At 33.0% G+C, this 16,635-nt stretch overlaps 1 protein-coding gene across 1 annotated transcript; it reads left to right on the top strand.

Annotated features, from left to right (window-relative positions):
* The first annotated feature begins 4,387 nt into the window (after window positions 1-4,387).
* Window positions 4,388-8,467, top strand: LOC116022570 (protein NUCLEAR FUSION DEFECTIVE 4-like). The gene is made up of 3 exons (XM_031263325.1): window positions 4,388-5,044; window positions 6,521-7,452; window positions 7,581-8,467. The coding sequence occupies exons 1-3, from the start codon at window positions 4,715-4,717 to the stop codon at window positions 8,059-8,061; spliced, it is 1,743 nt and encodes a 580-aa protein (XP_031119185.1). The 5' UTR covers window positions 4,388-4,714; the 3' UTR covers window positions 8,062-8,467.
* Window positions 8,468-16,635: the final 8,168 nt, after the last annotated feature.

Raw genomic sequence — 16,635 nt, 5'->3', positions numbered from 1 at the left:
GTTCAAACACAAATGGCAAACTGGAATTACTACCAAACATAATGAAAAGAAAATGTCAAAAGGGTTTTAATTGAGAGGGTTAAATGGTGTCATTTATTTAAAATAATAAGGATAAAGATGGAAAAAAGTTAAAAAGCTACTAGCTTATTTTTTAAAAGCTACCTCAAGTAGCGTTTCAAAATAAGCTCTTATTTTAAGCTACTAGCTTATTTTGAGAACATTACCAAACAGAACTTGTAGCTTATTAGTAGCTTAAAATAAGCTATAAGCTCCTAAATAAGCTCTGCCAAACAGAGCCACAATCGGCACATACACTAACAATATATATGGTAGAAATTACAAGCCTGCATATATTTTCATGTTTGATTTAGTTTGTTTTGTTTTGTTTTGTTTTGTTTTTTGTTTTTTGTTTTTTTTTTTAATAAAACACCAGTTGTGCTACAAGTTTGCACTTCCAACATAAGTTAGGCCTCACCGGCTCACCTAGCCATTTTTCAAGATAGGATCCAATTACTTTCTTCTTTAATTTATTTTTTTTTTTTAAAAGAAAAAATTAATGTTCTTCTTCTCCCAAAATTTTAATATTGTTGTTGTTATTATTATATTTTACGAGTGAGTTAGAATTGCAACAAGGTAAGAAAATAATAATTTGTATTAATTTGCGATTGTGATGATATGATAATATTACCCATTTTTAGAAGTGATAGAATATTTGAGTCACACTTATGTGAGACGGGTGAAATCTAGATTAATGGTTTGTTAATTACTTACAATATAATAAAAATCATAATACTTATTAAATAAAATTTAATACCAATTTGAAATAAATAAACCGTTACTTTTTTAGAGAGAAAATAAACGGTTACTTATAATAGATATTATATAATGAGTTGAACAATAAATAAATATGGTGGTAGTGGCTTGAACTCTATGACCCCTCATATGGAAAAGTCACTACTGCCATCTGAGTACAAGGTGCTTGGCTCAAGACCCATTGCTACCATCCACCACCCCCACCCCTACCACCACTCACTACCCCACCAATCCACTACCACCACCATTGTATATTTAAAATTATAAATAACTATGCTCATTTTCCAGAAAATGAACCAAACATACTAAGACAGTTTTCTAGAATGCAACCAAAGACGGGAAAGGAAAATATTTTCTGAAAAATGACTCGTTTATCAAAAAACCATTTCCAGAAGTTATTTTCCTACTTTTCAAACACACCCTAAGATTATATTTTAACATATCTTTAATTCTAATTAATTATAACTTAACAGTTACATTTAACAATATTAAGGAAAACTTAAAAATGAGAAATAACATTAAAAATTATTTGTATTAGTTTAAGAAAAATAGTATAAGGTATAAATTATTAACGCAATCAATAACGCTAACACGGCCTCCCTTTTCTCTCTAAAACCAAACGCCTTTCTGTGCTGCTCAACTTCAGCTTTCATCGCCGGCCTCCGGCCGAAGCTCTAATGGAGCTTTGAGCCGGCGGTTTTGGTCACTTTCTACGTTTGCTCTTGTTCTTCTTCCGCCCCGACCACCGTCGCAGTTTCGTCCGCCTCCGACCACCGCCACAGATCTTCTTCTTTCGTTTTCTTTCCCTTTGAATAAAATAATAGTAGGTAGGTATTGGGGTTTGTGTTGGTAGTCTTGAACTCCCAACCCTACTTTGACTTTACCCACTTTTTATTTTCTCTATTATTGTGTTTTCCTCTCGTTACTTTCACGAGCATTTTTCCTCTTGTTACTTTCACGAGCTTTTCATATTCATTAGCATAAATCGTTTAGTTTGGTTTTGACAAGTGTTGATCTTATCCTGGGCGAACAAAATAGAATGATGACGAAGACCCAGATCTTTGATGAAGCTTTAAGCTCCCTGAAGGAACATAACTTCCTAGTTATGAAACAGTTGCGATCCAAGTTTTTATAGCATAGTTAGAAAAGTTGTTTCTATGTATGACTGTAAGGAATGGTTTACCATTTCATTAATTGTTGATTGATGTAAACGTTTTATGTTATAATTAATGGAATAGCTACGTTTACTTTCAAAAAAAATAACGTTAACACAATGTTTATTCTATTATACCCCTAACATTATTGAATTTTATTAATGTTAGTAAATAGATAGATATTCTATTGATTCCATCTACCTACCCACCTAACCGTATACAGAATTAATACCTCTATTATCATCATTTACTAACATTGTTTGGGAACAATTTACTATCATTAATCATTATTTTTTTCACCTCTTCTATTTAATTTACCCTTCAATTATTGATCTGGTTACTACTATTGATATTTTTATATGTAAACTATTAAACTTTAAATAATTTCATATTTTATAATTCAAAAACATATTTGAATTTCAACAAAAATAAAATTTTAAAATATTTTTAAAAACTGAAAATTAATTTTAAAAAAATAGTTTCTACAACTAACACGACTCTTATATAATTTTTTACACGACTCTTATTTAATTCTTGTGTTTATAACACGTGGACTTGACTATTTTTAAAATTTTTAATTTTATTTAGGTTTGGTGATTTAATTATGGATTTGGAGAATAAGAAAGGGATTTGATGTCTTGAGCAATATGAATTAATCAGTAATCGCCATCACCATCACATCCTGTCAGCTATCAAAAATTGATTGAACATTAATGATGAAAACAAACATTTTAGTTATCTGTTTCAATTCGGATAAGACTAAAAACTTTAAGATAAAATTAGTAATTTTGAGCAATTGTTATTTGGCAAAAACTTGTGTGACCGTCTCACGACGCGTCGGTCGGGTCGGGTCACGATGCAAATGTAACACTTATATGCACAAATATCATACTTATATGCTCAAATGTAATACTAATCAGGAATAAAATTTTTGTTACTTATTATGATAAATGTAATACTTTTAAGGGAAAATACAATACTTTTACATTTCGATTTAAAAGTATTACATTTTTCCTCAAAAGTATTATATTTGCCCTTATAAATGAGAGACACTTGTCAACATTACTTATTATGAAAAATGTATTACTTTTTCTCTTATAAGTAACAAAAATTGTATTTTTGATTAGTGTTATATTTGAGCATATAAGTATGAGATTTGCACATATAAGTATGACATTTGCATTGTGCTTTGATCCGACCCGACCCGTCTCACGAATAAGGATCCGTGAGACGGTCTCACACAAGTGTGACCCTTGTTATTTCTTTTTTTTAGTCCTGCACATGTCTTATCTTCTGAAAAATGTAATTTTAGTATCTTAATTGTATCTTACTAGCGATTTTAATCTCTAATTTTTTTTTTTATCTTTACAATATGCACTTCTAATGTTTTTAAAAAAAGTTACAATTTTAATTTCTGAAGCAATAAAATAATTAAACTTAATTAAAATTATACTTAGTATATGAGTATTTTAATACTTCGTACATTTAATGTTTATTCTTTAACTATAATCTTATTTAGCCTTGATATTTTAGTTGTAAAATTAAAAAAATGATTTTAACATGGTCGTGTAAGAAAAATAAAAATGTCACAATTGAATAGGAAAATTTTAGGGGAGAAGGTTGTCAAATCTCTATTTTGCAAATGAAATACCAAAACGAACAATGTTATAAAGAACAAATCTAATAAAATTTTAAAATATCTGTGTACTACGTAAAATCTGAATAGAGTTTAATAATTTTGTTGCATCAAGGGTTAAAAATGTAATTTTTTTTGACGAGTTAAAGGATGTATATTGCAACGGTACAAAGTTAGCGTCTAAAATCACTAGTGAGGAACACTTGGGAGACTAAAAATTGCGGTTTTCCTTCTATATTTGACCGACATGTAAGCATATTAACAAGTAAACGTTATTTTAGGTTAAATTGCATGAATTTACATTGTACAAGGATCCATTGTAATTTTTTTTAGTTGGGTAACTTAATTACAATTTGATGGGTAGTTACCGTAATTGGATGACTGATTTAAACCCTATTAAAAATAATAATAAATCACAAAGACAAAATAATTATATAAGCTCACTTTTTGTTCCAAGTTCCATGTAAAAAAATAAAATACCACCCTCTCTCCTGGGAAAGACTTTCTTTTTAATAGTTATGTGATGCGGTCAGAGAACAAGTTAGCCACATGCTCTAGAGAAATTAGTCTGGGTGTATGCCACGCTCTATCCTTTTTTTTTTTTTCTTTTTTCCTAATTCCAAGGTGTCTTGCTTTTAGTCTGGGCGTATGTATTTGATCCCACCTTTGTGTATTCTTGAGCTAATGCAATAAATCTCACTTTCTTTACTTTGAAAAATATAAGTTTGAATTAATCTAATCCCACTTGATTCAAAGAATTGATTAAACACAGCACAGGTTGGTTTCCCAAACGCAGCCTAAAGTGAATAGGAATTAGGATAGGAAGGTGAAACAAGCAAGTTGGTGGCGATTTTTCATTCATTTTCTTCATTTTCAGAGTGGAAAAAAGTCAGTGGAAGCATTAACACAGCTCTCTCTATATCCACCAAACACCTTAAATCCCTCCCTCCTTCTCAAATCCCAACTACCACTTCTAGCTCTTCACCTCTTTCTATTATATATTCTGATTCTTATCCTATCTGCAACTGTTCTTCTTCGTACTTCTCTCCTTTCCATTTGTATGTAGAGAGAAGAAGAAGAGCAGGGACTGGGATTTTAGCAACTAATCAGCATGGTGGGGGAGAGAGTGAAGGCTTTCTTCAATGATAGATGGCTGGTTTTCGTGGCTTCAATGTGGGTACAGTCATGCTCCGGCATCGGCTACTTGTTCGGCAGCATCTCTCCGGTGATCAAGACCGCCATGGGCTACAATCAGAGGCAGGTCGCCATGCTCGGCGTCGCTAAGGACTTGGGGGATGCTATTGGCTTCCTTCCTGGGGTCCTCTGCGAGGTCATGCCCATCTGGGTCGTACTTTTCATTGGTGTTTTGCAGAACTTCTTCGGATATGGCCTCGTCTGGCTTATCGTCGCCCACAAGATTCCTGAGCTCCCTCTTTGGCTGGTCTCTATCTCTTTCCCTCTTTATTTCTGCTTTGCTTTCTCAATCTCAATCGCTCTGTGTTTTTGGATGACTGGCTGATTCTCCATTTTCTATTACTGGATTAATTATTGACTCGTCAGATCTGATCTTATTAGTAAGTAATATAAGGTCAAATGAATTTCTCGATTGTTGAATTTGATTGATTGCTTGATTCCATAGTTAGTTGCTTTTATGTGTATTTATGAATCACCATTGAAAACCAAGCTTCCTTTAGGTTATGAATGGGAGGAGCATTTATATTGGAACTTAACACATCTCATAAGCTTCTATTGGTAGAATCCTCTTTAGTCAGCATGCTTTTTTAATAAACTAAGAGATGCTTGGTACCTTCATAGATACTGTACTTAACTTGCATTTGGGAATTCTTAGAGTATGTTTCTTAGCACAACATAGTTTTCTTCGACATTCAGCATTTAATTGCACATTTTAGGATATTTGACCTTACTATTGTTAGTAAGGGATTACTGTAATAAAAATATTTGCACTAACCCCTGCAATTTAAAGCAAATTTATATTTTCTGTTATATGCTGATATATCTAGTTATTCTAATCCTTTTTCTAGTTTTTAGCACATCTAGTCTTAGATCAAGGAAGGTCACTAATTATATCTTACAATTTAGATCAAGGTAGTTATAAGTTGTATGCCTGGATTTCTGAATTTATTATTTTCACCATTCATAACTGAGGGAGAAGCTGAGCGTAGAAGGCCACTAGGAGCTCTTCAGGAAATATGTGGGAGCATATAACGCGAGAATAAAATTTTATGTAGTTTATTGGATGAGTATGATCAATGCTGGAAGACCTAGAAAAGGCCTGGGGATTTAAGAGGAGGAGAAAATGCAACAAGAAAGTAGAATACAAACATTTCATAATAAAAAGGTCAAGTTTTAAAATCAGATTCTAATATCAATAACTGAAATCCTTATTACCATCCTGAATAATATTATAGGTCATGGTCATCAAATCCATGAAATAGTAATCTTAACAACTACTAATGAAGTTCTTCTGTAGACTAGAAAGTTTTTAGCTAATCCAATCTTAGGTCATGGATATTAATTGTTTATTTCTCAAAATTTAGACTACGGTACTTGAACATTACTCTCACCATTAAACTAGACTATATTCTTTCTTTTCTGAGCTAGTTATATCCATCATTCCTATCTGAACCATATTTATGCTCATATAATTGTGTTATTTATTTGAACATGTCTCTTACCCAAGTCATTTCCAGGCACATAATTTTTCTGGTGTTTCAAATATCTAGTTGTTTATCGTTGACTGCTTTAAATTATGTGGTGTTACTCCCCTTTGTATCTGAGTGTGTGGGCGTTTTATTACCTTTATTCTGTTTCAGCTTACATAACTGTAAGCGCAATGAGAAATTGAGCATCCTGTTTTTCTCTATTGCAGTTGCTCACTTAGGACTTTTTGTTGCAGCTTTGCATTTTGATATTTGTGGGAACAAATGGTGAGACATACTTCAATACTGGAGCTCTAGTTTCCAGTGTTCAAAATTTCCCCAAAAGCCGTGGTCCAATAGTTGGAATACTGAAAGGATTTGCAGGGTTAAGTGGTGCAATTTTGACACAACTTTATGCCATGATCAACTTCCCTGATCAATCATCACTGGTCTTCATGGTTGCTGTTGGGCCATCAATTGTGATCACTGCTCTGATGTTCTTCGTGAGACCTGTGGGAGGTCACAGACAAGCTAGGCCGTCTGATCATTCAAGTTTCCTATTCACTTACAGCATTTGCCTTATTTTGGCAGCATATCTGTTGGCAGTTCTGCTGCTCCAGGATTTAGCAAGTGTGAGCCAAAACTTGATAACCGTGTTAACCATTGTCTTGATTGTTCTCATATTGCTTCCAATTATCATCCCTACTATTTTGGTTTTCTTCCCGGGATCAAGATCTCAATTAGAGGAAAGCCTTCTCACTGGATCTGAGAAACAAGAACCCTCTAAATCTGAGCAGGATACAAAAGAGGTCATTTTCAGTGAACTCGAGGAAGAGAAACCTCCAGAGGTAGACACACTGCCACCACCAGAAAGACAGAAAAGGATTGCTCATTTGCAAGCTAAACTATATCAAGCTGCTGCAGAAGGAGCAGTCAGGATCAAGAGGAGAAAGGGCCCACGCAGGGGGGAGGATTTTACTTTACTTCAGGCACTTGTAAAGGCGGATTTCTGGCTCATTTTTATCTCCCTGGTACTAGCATCTGGTTCTGGCTTAACCGTGATTGATAATCTTGGTCAGATGTCCGAGTCTCTAGGGTATGCCAATACCCATGTATTTGTTTCGATGATCAGCATCTTTAACTTTCTTGGCCGTGTTGCAGGTGGATACTTTTCTGAAAATATTGTAAGGTGCGTCATGGGTTTTTAATCCGTCTCTTTTGAAGTTTTACTATATTCTATTATAGTATAGTATAGTATATTATTGATTTTTGCGATCTTCTCTGATTTCTAGTGCTTTTCTTTCTATTTCTTACCAGAAATTATGCATACCCAAGGCCAGTGGCAATGGCTGCTGTTCAAATTGTTATGGCATTTGTGCTTTTCTTTTATTCCATGGGCTGGCCGGGCGCAATTTATGTACTCTCTGTCATGATCGGCCTTTGTTATGGAGCCCACTGGGCAATCGTCCCAGCTGCAATTTCTGAACTTTTTGGATTGAAAAGCTTTGGAGCATTATATAATTTCCTTACATTGGCAAGTCCAGCTGGTTCCTTGGTCTTCTCTGGAGTAATAGCCAGTGGCATCTACGATTATCAAGCAAAGCAGCAACAAGAACTTACCCGAGGATCAAATTTACTTGCAGATGATGAAGTCCTTACGTGCACTGGTAACATATGCTACTCGCTCACTTGTGGTATAATGTCCGCTCTCTGCATTATCGCGTTTGTCTTGAGTTTGATCGTCGTGTATCGTACTAAGAGGGTTTACGCCCAACTCTATAACAAGGCGGGCAATTGAGCCTAAAAATGGGTATGCTATGATCTCTCCGCAAGCTTGGATTTTTTAAATTTCCAGTACGTTTTGCTTGCTGGATCATTCATTCCATATATTATCAGAAGAATGAGAGGAAGCACACAACGCGACTACTCCACGTGTTCCCGGAGACTGAAGCCAGCCTGCATCAGATCTCATTATTCATTTGTAAGGTGCTGTAATTTGTTTTGTAGGAACTGCTTATTGTATTCAAATGTTGTTGGCCTTTTTAAATTTTGCATCAAGGCCATTCAAGATGTGGGAAAAGTTGATCATTTGCTTGGACTGTAATACAAGTGTTGTGAATGGCAGGAGTCATGGATATTGTACTGTGAACCATATTTAAGTCTTTATTAATGGAAAAGTTGAAGTGCATTTTGTTCATTTAAAAGGACTGATCCTTTGACATTTAAGATAAATTCTATTAGGTTTTAATATTTGATATTCTCGAAAAAGTTTATAAAGACAATCAACAGATCTTCCCAAACATAAGATCTTGGGATTGTTAGAGGTCAGCTCAAGTACAACTCATCTTGTGATTAAGTAACCTTTGGGTTGGTAGGGGAAGATACACAATGGCTAGGTGATGCGCAAATTATATCGTGGACCGCGGTCCACAATGGGGACCGCGCATCAAAACGACGTCGCTTTGATTAATGAAAACAGACAGATGAAACGCAGTCATTATACCGTGGACTATGGATCATGGATGATACTGCAATTCTGTAGAACTGATATTGCAGTTCGGTAGAACTGATATTGCAGTTGTGTTGAACGGATACTGCAGTTGTGTTGAAAGGAAATTGCAGTTGCGCGGAACGGAGGCCGTGTCATCCGTCTGGAACTGCAGTTGTGTTGAACTGATACTGTAGTTGTGTTGAACGGTGTTGGTTTCGATAGGATGGGAAAAGTCTAGAGGGGGTGAATAGACTTTTCAACAAATTAAAAAATTATAACACTTCGATAATTTCAACTCTAGGTAACAAGCATAAAGAAAATAAACAACTTAGAGTTCGCAACGGAATATCAGTATGTAAAGTGCTATAAATAACTTGATCAAATATGAAGAGATATATCGCATGCAAAAGCAAACCCAGATGATAAATAAAGAGTAAATAGTAAATGGGTTTGTATAAAAATGGCTTTAGATATTTAGGCCTGGGCCTGTTATAAAAATTTAAAGCTTGGGCCTAAGCCTGAGCTTGTATGTAGGCTTTGTATTAGGCTCATGAGCCTACAATTAGCCTGACCTGGCCTAAAGCCTTTTTAAAGGGTAGAAACTAAATAGGCTTTCAGCCTATTTAAATAGGCTTCTTATTTAATTAGGCTTTGAGCCTATTTAAGGTCTACATTTGTATTTGTAAAAAGTTTACTAATACATACATAATAGTTCAAATTTATGTATCATATTATAAAATTACAATTACAATCAATTAATAAACCAAAAAAAAAAGAGTAATATGACATACTTAAATTCAAATTCTAACTAAGGAGGCATCAAGCCAGTACCCTACAAATCTCTTCACTAGCTGAAGTCTTCACTGACTCCTCCTTAACCTGTTCTTCAGCTTCTTGAGATGCACTCTATGCGGGATGGAGTAATGGATGCATTCAAATTCTACAAGTGCACAGCCCGCTATCTGTAGGATTGAATTCGAAAGTTTAAATAAACTTCAAAAATTAATAGATACATCTCATGTTCTCCAAGTGCACATCAAATTTTCAATAGAATTGAATTCAGCCTATACTTACTGCATGCTAACCCAAACACAAACATGGAAAATGTGCCAAATAAGTGTTGTGTTCTATTAATTATAATTCATAAGTTTTTTTTTTTTTTGAGAAATATAATTCATAAGTTTAAGCTACAGCATTTCCATATATACAATAAAGAAATAGTTTGGAGGGTTGTTATGCCGTGGACAAGGTGGACCTGGGTCTACATTCACATACACTATACTCTATATTCACAATTTGTAAACTCCACATTCACACATTCAAAACTCTATATTCACAGGTCCTATACTCCACATTCACAACTTGAGAACTCCACATTCACACATTACAAGGCTACAGGGTGCTAGAACTTCTTAACTCTATTACAGATTCACACATTCATAACTCTACATTCACGATTTCTATACTCCATATTCACAATTTAAAACATCCGCATTCACACATTTCTGGGCAACTCTACATTCACACAATCATAAATCTCCATTCACGATTTCTATACTCTACATTCACACTTTGAAACCTCTACATTCACACATTTTTGGACAACTTTATATTCAGCAATATATTTACTAATTAAAAAAAAAAAAAAGAAGACAAAAACGACGTAATTTTGGACCGAGGTCCACCTTGCAAGGTGGACCTGGGTCCACGACATAATTTGCCAGTTTGGAAATAGCAGGCTTGAAAATACTTAAAACCAACAACACCAATACATGGTAATCAAACCAAGCTACTCAGCACATTGACTTCACTGAAAGCTCATTCGTCCAATTGCACTCTTCAGATCTTGAACACTTGACTTTGCAATTTCTTCTTTTGAAATGTCAAGTTGATCTCTCCAAAATAATTTTCTCCGGTGACTCTTGCTTGAGCATGAATTATATCACCGAAAAATTTACCGACACCTCCAAGTTGGTCTTCACTTGCTTAATTTGAAATTTGCCTCCTAAAATTAATTTTGGATTTTCGAATTATTATCCCAAAATTAAATTTAATTTTGGCTCCAACGTCATTCCAAAAATTTACTTTTGGATTGAATTTTTGTTACCAAAAATTAAATTTTGAATTTTTCTTCCAAGATTTGAATTTCTTCCCATATTAACTCGTTGGTTAATATTCTTCTCAAATAATCTTTATTCTCAGAATGGTCTTAGTAGCATTTTCTCCTCCATCGTTGAGTCATCCTCATGTTCTCCGAATAAAATGTTGGTTAATATTCTTCTCAAATAATCTTTCTTTATTCTCAGAATGGTCTTAGTAGCATTTTCTCCTCCATCATTGAGTCATCCTCATGTTCTCCGAATAAAATGTTGATCCTGGGTTTTGAACCAGAAACATTTGTCTTATGTTCTGCACTCCTAGTCCATTCTTCTATTTCATTATTTGATGACTTTCACAGCATATAATCAATAAATAGCCACATGCTAAATAAGTCTAATTCTCCTCAATATCGTATGACTTTGGCTTTATACTTGGACTTTTGGAGATTGTACACTAGACTCAAAAGAAAATAAGGGGACTAATAAAAATTACAATTTGTATCATCAAAAATATTACATTTTATTCCTAACAAACGGATACTGCAGTTGTGTTGAAAGGATACTGCAGTTGTGTTGAACGGATGAACGGTCTCTGTTCCGCGCAACTGCAGTTTCCTTTCAACACAACTGCAGTATCTTTTCAACACAACTACACTATCCGTTCAACACAACTGTAATATCAGCCATGATCATGGTCCACAATATAATTTGCGGATGAAACAACCTCCATTCCGCACCATTCACTTTCAATTCATATACACTGCAGTTACATTTCAACATAACTACAGTTACATTTCAACACAACTACATTTACATTTCAACACAACTGCAATTACATTTCGATATAACTACAGTTTCATTCGATAATATAAAAACATAAATGTGAAACTGTTATTGAGTATCAGTTCATATACACTGCAGTTACATTTCAACACAACTACAGTTATATTTCGATATAACTACAGTTTCATTCGATAATATAAAAACAAATGTAAGGCAGTAATTTTTGCGATGAACTGTAGTATCAACGACCACGGTCCACAATGCATTATGGACAGTGGTCCACGATATAACCTATAGGGTTGGGAAGGCTATATCTATCATTCCACCCCCTTTATATTTTCCTCCGCCCATCTCCACTCTCAATTCGTATTGAGTGGACATTTTCAAAATTCACTCCCATCTCACTAGATGCGGGCGTCCATTACGAGTAACAATCACTTATTATTCTATTAATTTTTTTAGAAAATAATATTTAAATTAATTACACTTTTTAAAGTTCGAGTGCTGAATTACACTTTTGAGTAAAGTTCATGAGTCTATTTAATCTTTTCCCAAAAAAAACATAATTAGATAATTCATAATTATCTTTTGTAGTATTCAACGAGTCAACAGTTGCCTTTTTTTCAGTTGACTCCACTGAGGCTCGAATCTAGTCTCATCATCCATGTGAGAATGTTAATCAGGACGCCAGATGCCACTTGACCACAAGGTCTTTGGTATTGAACTAAATTTTTTAAAATGAGAATAATTTGTTCACATTTTAAATTTAAAAAAATTAAACTTTTCTAATACCAAACGTCCTCTAAAACTAAGTTGGCTACTACTCTGCCACAATCATTATTACGAGGACCATAGTTCTCACAGCTGTGTGAACTCACAGCTGTGTGAACTATAAATAAAAAGTACATTTTTAATATATTAAAAATATATTATTTGTGTATGTAAAGTATATTTTTTGAAAATACACTATTTTATATATACTATCAAATAATGTACACTTAGTACATAATTAATATATTTTCAACCTATTAAAAATGTATATGATACTCATGGTCCCCACAATAATTTATCACTCTCGCCATTAGATGCAATCATTATTGCATGGACCAGCTGTGTGGACCAAAAATAAAAAGTACATTATTTTTGTACTGAAGGTACATTATTTTTATATTGTAGATACATTATTTTAGGGATACATTATTTTTGTACTGAAGATACATTATTTGATACATGCTTTCAAATAATGTACCTACAATACAAAAATAATGTACCTTCAGTATAAAAATAATATATTTTTTATTTTTGATTCACACAGCTGTAAGGACCATGGTCCATGCAATAATTTGCCTATTAGATGAGTTGCTTTATAATATATAAGTCCATTTAAAAACGGGCCAACCCCAATAAACACATGTTTTCGTAGCCCGTCAAAGGCTAATCTGATTGGGTTGGACTAACCCATTTTAATAACTATAACAAGAATACGAGATTTTATATAATACAATTATGTAGAATATATAGAATTCTGTTTCCATGTCAGATTGCATGGAGTGGTGTAATTACCTCTCGGACTTCATTTGTAATGCTTTGCATTTAGATTTGTTTGAATAATCTGTTTTCGTTACGCCAATTTTTTTTTTTAATGTAAAATTGGAAGCAAACGAATATCGAAATTTCTCATTTCCACAAACTAAAGAGTAATTTTTTTAAAGCCAAATCCATCAAGTTCTCGCTCTCAGAGATTTTGGATTTCTGAGAGACAAATTGTAGGTGATGAATAAGTCAATTTTTCAAATATATATATGTGTGTGTGAGAGAGAGAAGAATAAGAAGAAAAAGGAATAAATAGCATTAAGTTTTTCCAGACAAATCCACCTCCCAGGCCAATGTGGAACATGTGCTTTTCTCAAAGTTTTTCCATCTTTATTTTTCAATTCAAATAGATCTACTTTGAAAATCAATTTGTCATTGGTCTGTTATCTGCCAATATTTCAATTTCTTCTTTTTAATACAAAGAGTGCGAATTCACTTTGACTTGACCTACAAATATTTGTACCACAAAATAGTATCATTTTATACTAAAAATTCCAACAAATGACACTGCTCTTTCTATTTCATCTCTCTTTTCTCATCAAAATGCCATTTTCATGAGTACATGGGTCTTGCAAGTACAGTTTCTCTACTGCATTTTGGTGACAACTCATACTCAGAGCTGAAGTTCTTAAAAAACTCCCTAAGATTTCAGGTAATCTTGACAAGGGCTCTTGAAATTGTTGATTTGCATGTGGTTATGCAATACTTCATGTGTGATGGCTTAATGGTAATTTTGTTCACTTTGCCGCCAAGATTCAATCTTTATGCTGCTCTTTATCTGTTTGTGGTGGCCTGGTGGGCAGTGGCAATGCTCACATTTAAATCACTACAGAAAAATCGTGAATTGCGACGGAATAGAAAACTTCCGTCGCGAAACACGGTTTGTGGCGAATTTTATTCTGTCGTCTATATCAGCTCATCGTATCTTCTTTCACAATAAAATTCTTCCATCGTAAAAAATGGCAACGGAATTGGAGACGGAATATTATTCTCATTCATTTTAAGATTTCTCAAAATATATGTATAAGTGAGTAATAAGTACGGAGTAGTAACATTGGGGTGGTATAAATTGATCTACTAGAAATAAAATAATTCATCTATAGATTCAAATATTGAGAAATCGGAAAAAGTTCCATCCTCCCAATTCATAAAAGACATTGGTGACTTGCACAGAGGTGGAGAATAAGATGAAATCAACTAATCTAGTAGCTCTTCAATTTCGATGTCCTTCATTGAAATTTTTACTTTTACAAAATGTAGCAACTTCTTGTATATTTATGTATTGTTATTATAATTATTTATTTATTATTTAATTCTTATATATATTATTCCATAGTAAACAATAAACATTTGTCTAAGTATGTATTTTATCTTATTTTATCAAGGGAGTAGAATATTCAAGTAATTATGTGTATTCCTAAAATATTTTATATAATCAAATTTCATATATTTTATCAAACAAATCTTATATATATGTTTACTAAAAAGGCAAATGCTATATATATATATATATGTGAATGATAATGTCAATACATCATTTCTAAATCACAATTAAAATTTGTGAGAAAATAGAAAAATGGTATGTAAAAAGTATGTTTTGTTTTTAATTCTATAATGTAACACTAATTATATATATTTTAATAGGGTCGATTTTAATTTTTTTAAAAATATATATACACAAATATAATGAAGATAAGTTTAAGTATGGTTCTAGAATCAGATTTCCCATAATTTTAAAAAGGATATATATTTCTTTGATAAATGTCAGGTTTGGGCTGCATATGATGGAAAGAGAGTCTGTCCGGTACTTATGGTTTGATAAGCAATGTGATATCAAAAATACCATTAATCTAGTTCTTTGAATTTCCTATAAGAATGGGTAGTTTCTGCTAAAGAAAAATCAGATGAATTTGGGTTTCACATAATAGTTTATCAAGTTTTAAGTATTTAAATCTAAAATTAACCCTACCAATTCCCGGTCTCTTGTACTAAAACACCTACATCCATCTTTCTTATATCTTAAATATTGAAATTTTTTCTCATTAAGTCATGATTCCCACTAATATAAATCCATTTTAGAAAAGCAATTAACGTTAAATAGCTCTATCATGTCCCATATAGAGATAGTAAGTGAATGTTTTATTATGAAGAAATAAATAGAGCTTAAATAGCTTGCATACAACAACTTCTAAACTAATAACATGAATACTAATTCAAATTAAGCTAGACAAAGTCTAACTATTGCACACAAATTAAACTAAACAAACTGAACTAATATATGCACTACTCCTTTACACCTCATACCTTAATTTAAGAGTGAAAGTGAAATTATTTTCAATAGCGGTGATATAGTATTTCAAACTAGCCTTCAAATGAAGTTATGCAAAAATATGAAATGGTGGAGGTGCTTAGTGATTTTTGCCCAACCCAAGGCTGTAAAGTTATTCAGTTACTCCATTACTCAAATCTCCAGGCTTCAAGTCAGTATTTCACTAGGAGATATTTACCCAATTCCAATTTCGATCATCAAGTACCTTCACACTTATTAACTGGTAAATAAGCTGCAAACTCTTCAACAGGTAATTAGGAACCAGATCCTGCAGCCATGCCTAATGCTAAGGCTATTCCTGAAATTCTCTCACTTTCAAAAGTGAATAATCCTACTTTCATATTATTAAATTTATAATTTATTCATTATTTTTCCGACATTTTTATAAATATTCTTTTACTTTAGAAAAGGGTCTCACCTTTACATTAAATCAAGCCTAACTCCGTCCCTTAAAGTATGGGGTTTGCAAGTTGTTGTGGAAAATACCAAGTCTTTTTTCTTTTTCTTTGCTTGCCAAGTGTGTTGCAAGCTTGCAACATTTGGCAGCTTTTAGTTGTCATTTGGCAGCTTTGTATTTTTTAAAAATTTTATTATTATTATTATTATTATTATTATTATTATATATTAATTTATTGAAAGTAGGATTATTTTTTAAAATAAAAGAGTATTACATGAATGCATAATAAATGGTGAAGGAATTGTAAATTTGATGATATGAAAATAAGTTTCACTTTTAAAAGTGAGAAAGTAATCAAGTATTGCAAGAATACGAATAACTTACTGATGTATAGTAAGAGAAATAAGAATAGCTTACTGATGTATAGTAAGAGAAAGAGTGGTGAGAAATCCCCGATAAGACCAAGGACAAAGAGAGTGCTATGAGTGATAGGACAAAGATGTTTAGACATCTTCAAGAGTTGAAGATCGAAAGTTCACCTAGAAGAACAAACATCTGTTCTCACTAAGATTTCCGTTCTTCAATGTGGTTTTTGTCTCACTTCTAGTAATACTGTAGAGTAGACAATGGAGAAAATGTGTTAGTGACTTTTCCATTCTTTAAATTGTTTAATTTGTCAA

This window comes from Ipomoea triloba, chromosome 6 (assembly GCF_003576645.1).
Source record: "Ipomoea triloba cultivar NCNSP0323 chromosome 6, ASM357664v1".
NCBI lineage: Eukaryota > Viridiplantae > Streptophyta > Magnoliopsida > Solanales > Convolvulaceae > Ipomoea > Ipomoea triloba.
Note: the sequence above shows the minus strand (reverse complement) of the source record. Positions and strands in the feature narration are given on the sequence as shown.

What these genes read in the sequence shown, in the direction of transcription:
- LOC116022570 (XM_031263325.1), top strand. Translation starts at nt 4,715, where the DNA reads ATGGTGGGGGAGAGAGTGAAGGCTTTCTTCAATGATAGATGGCTGGTT. An exon ending in CTGAGCTCCCTCTTTGGCTG is followed by an intron (nt 5,045 to 6,520) that starts GTCTCTATCTCT and finishes TTTTTGTTGCAG; the next exon opens with CTTTGCATTTTGATATTTGT. An exon ending in TTTTCTGAAAATATTGTAAG is followed by an intron (nt 7,453 to 7,580) that starts GTGCGTCATGGG and finishes ATTTCTTACCAG; the next exon opens with AAATTATGCATACCCAAGGC.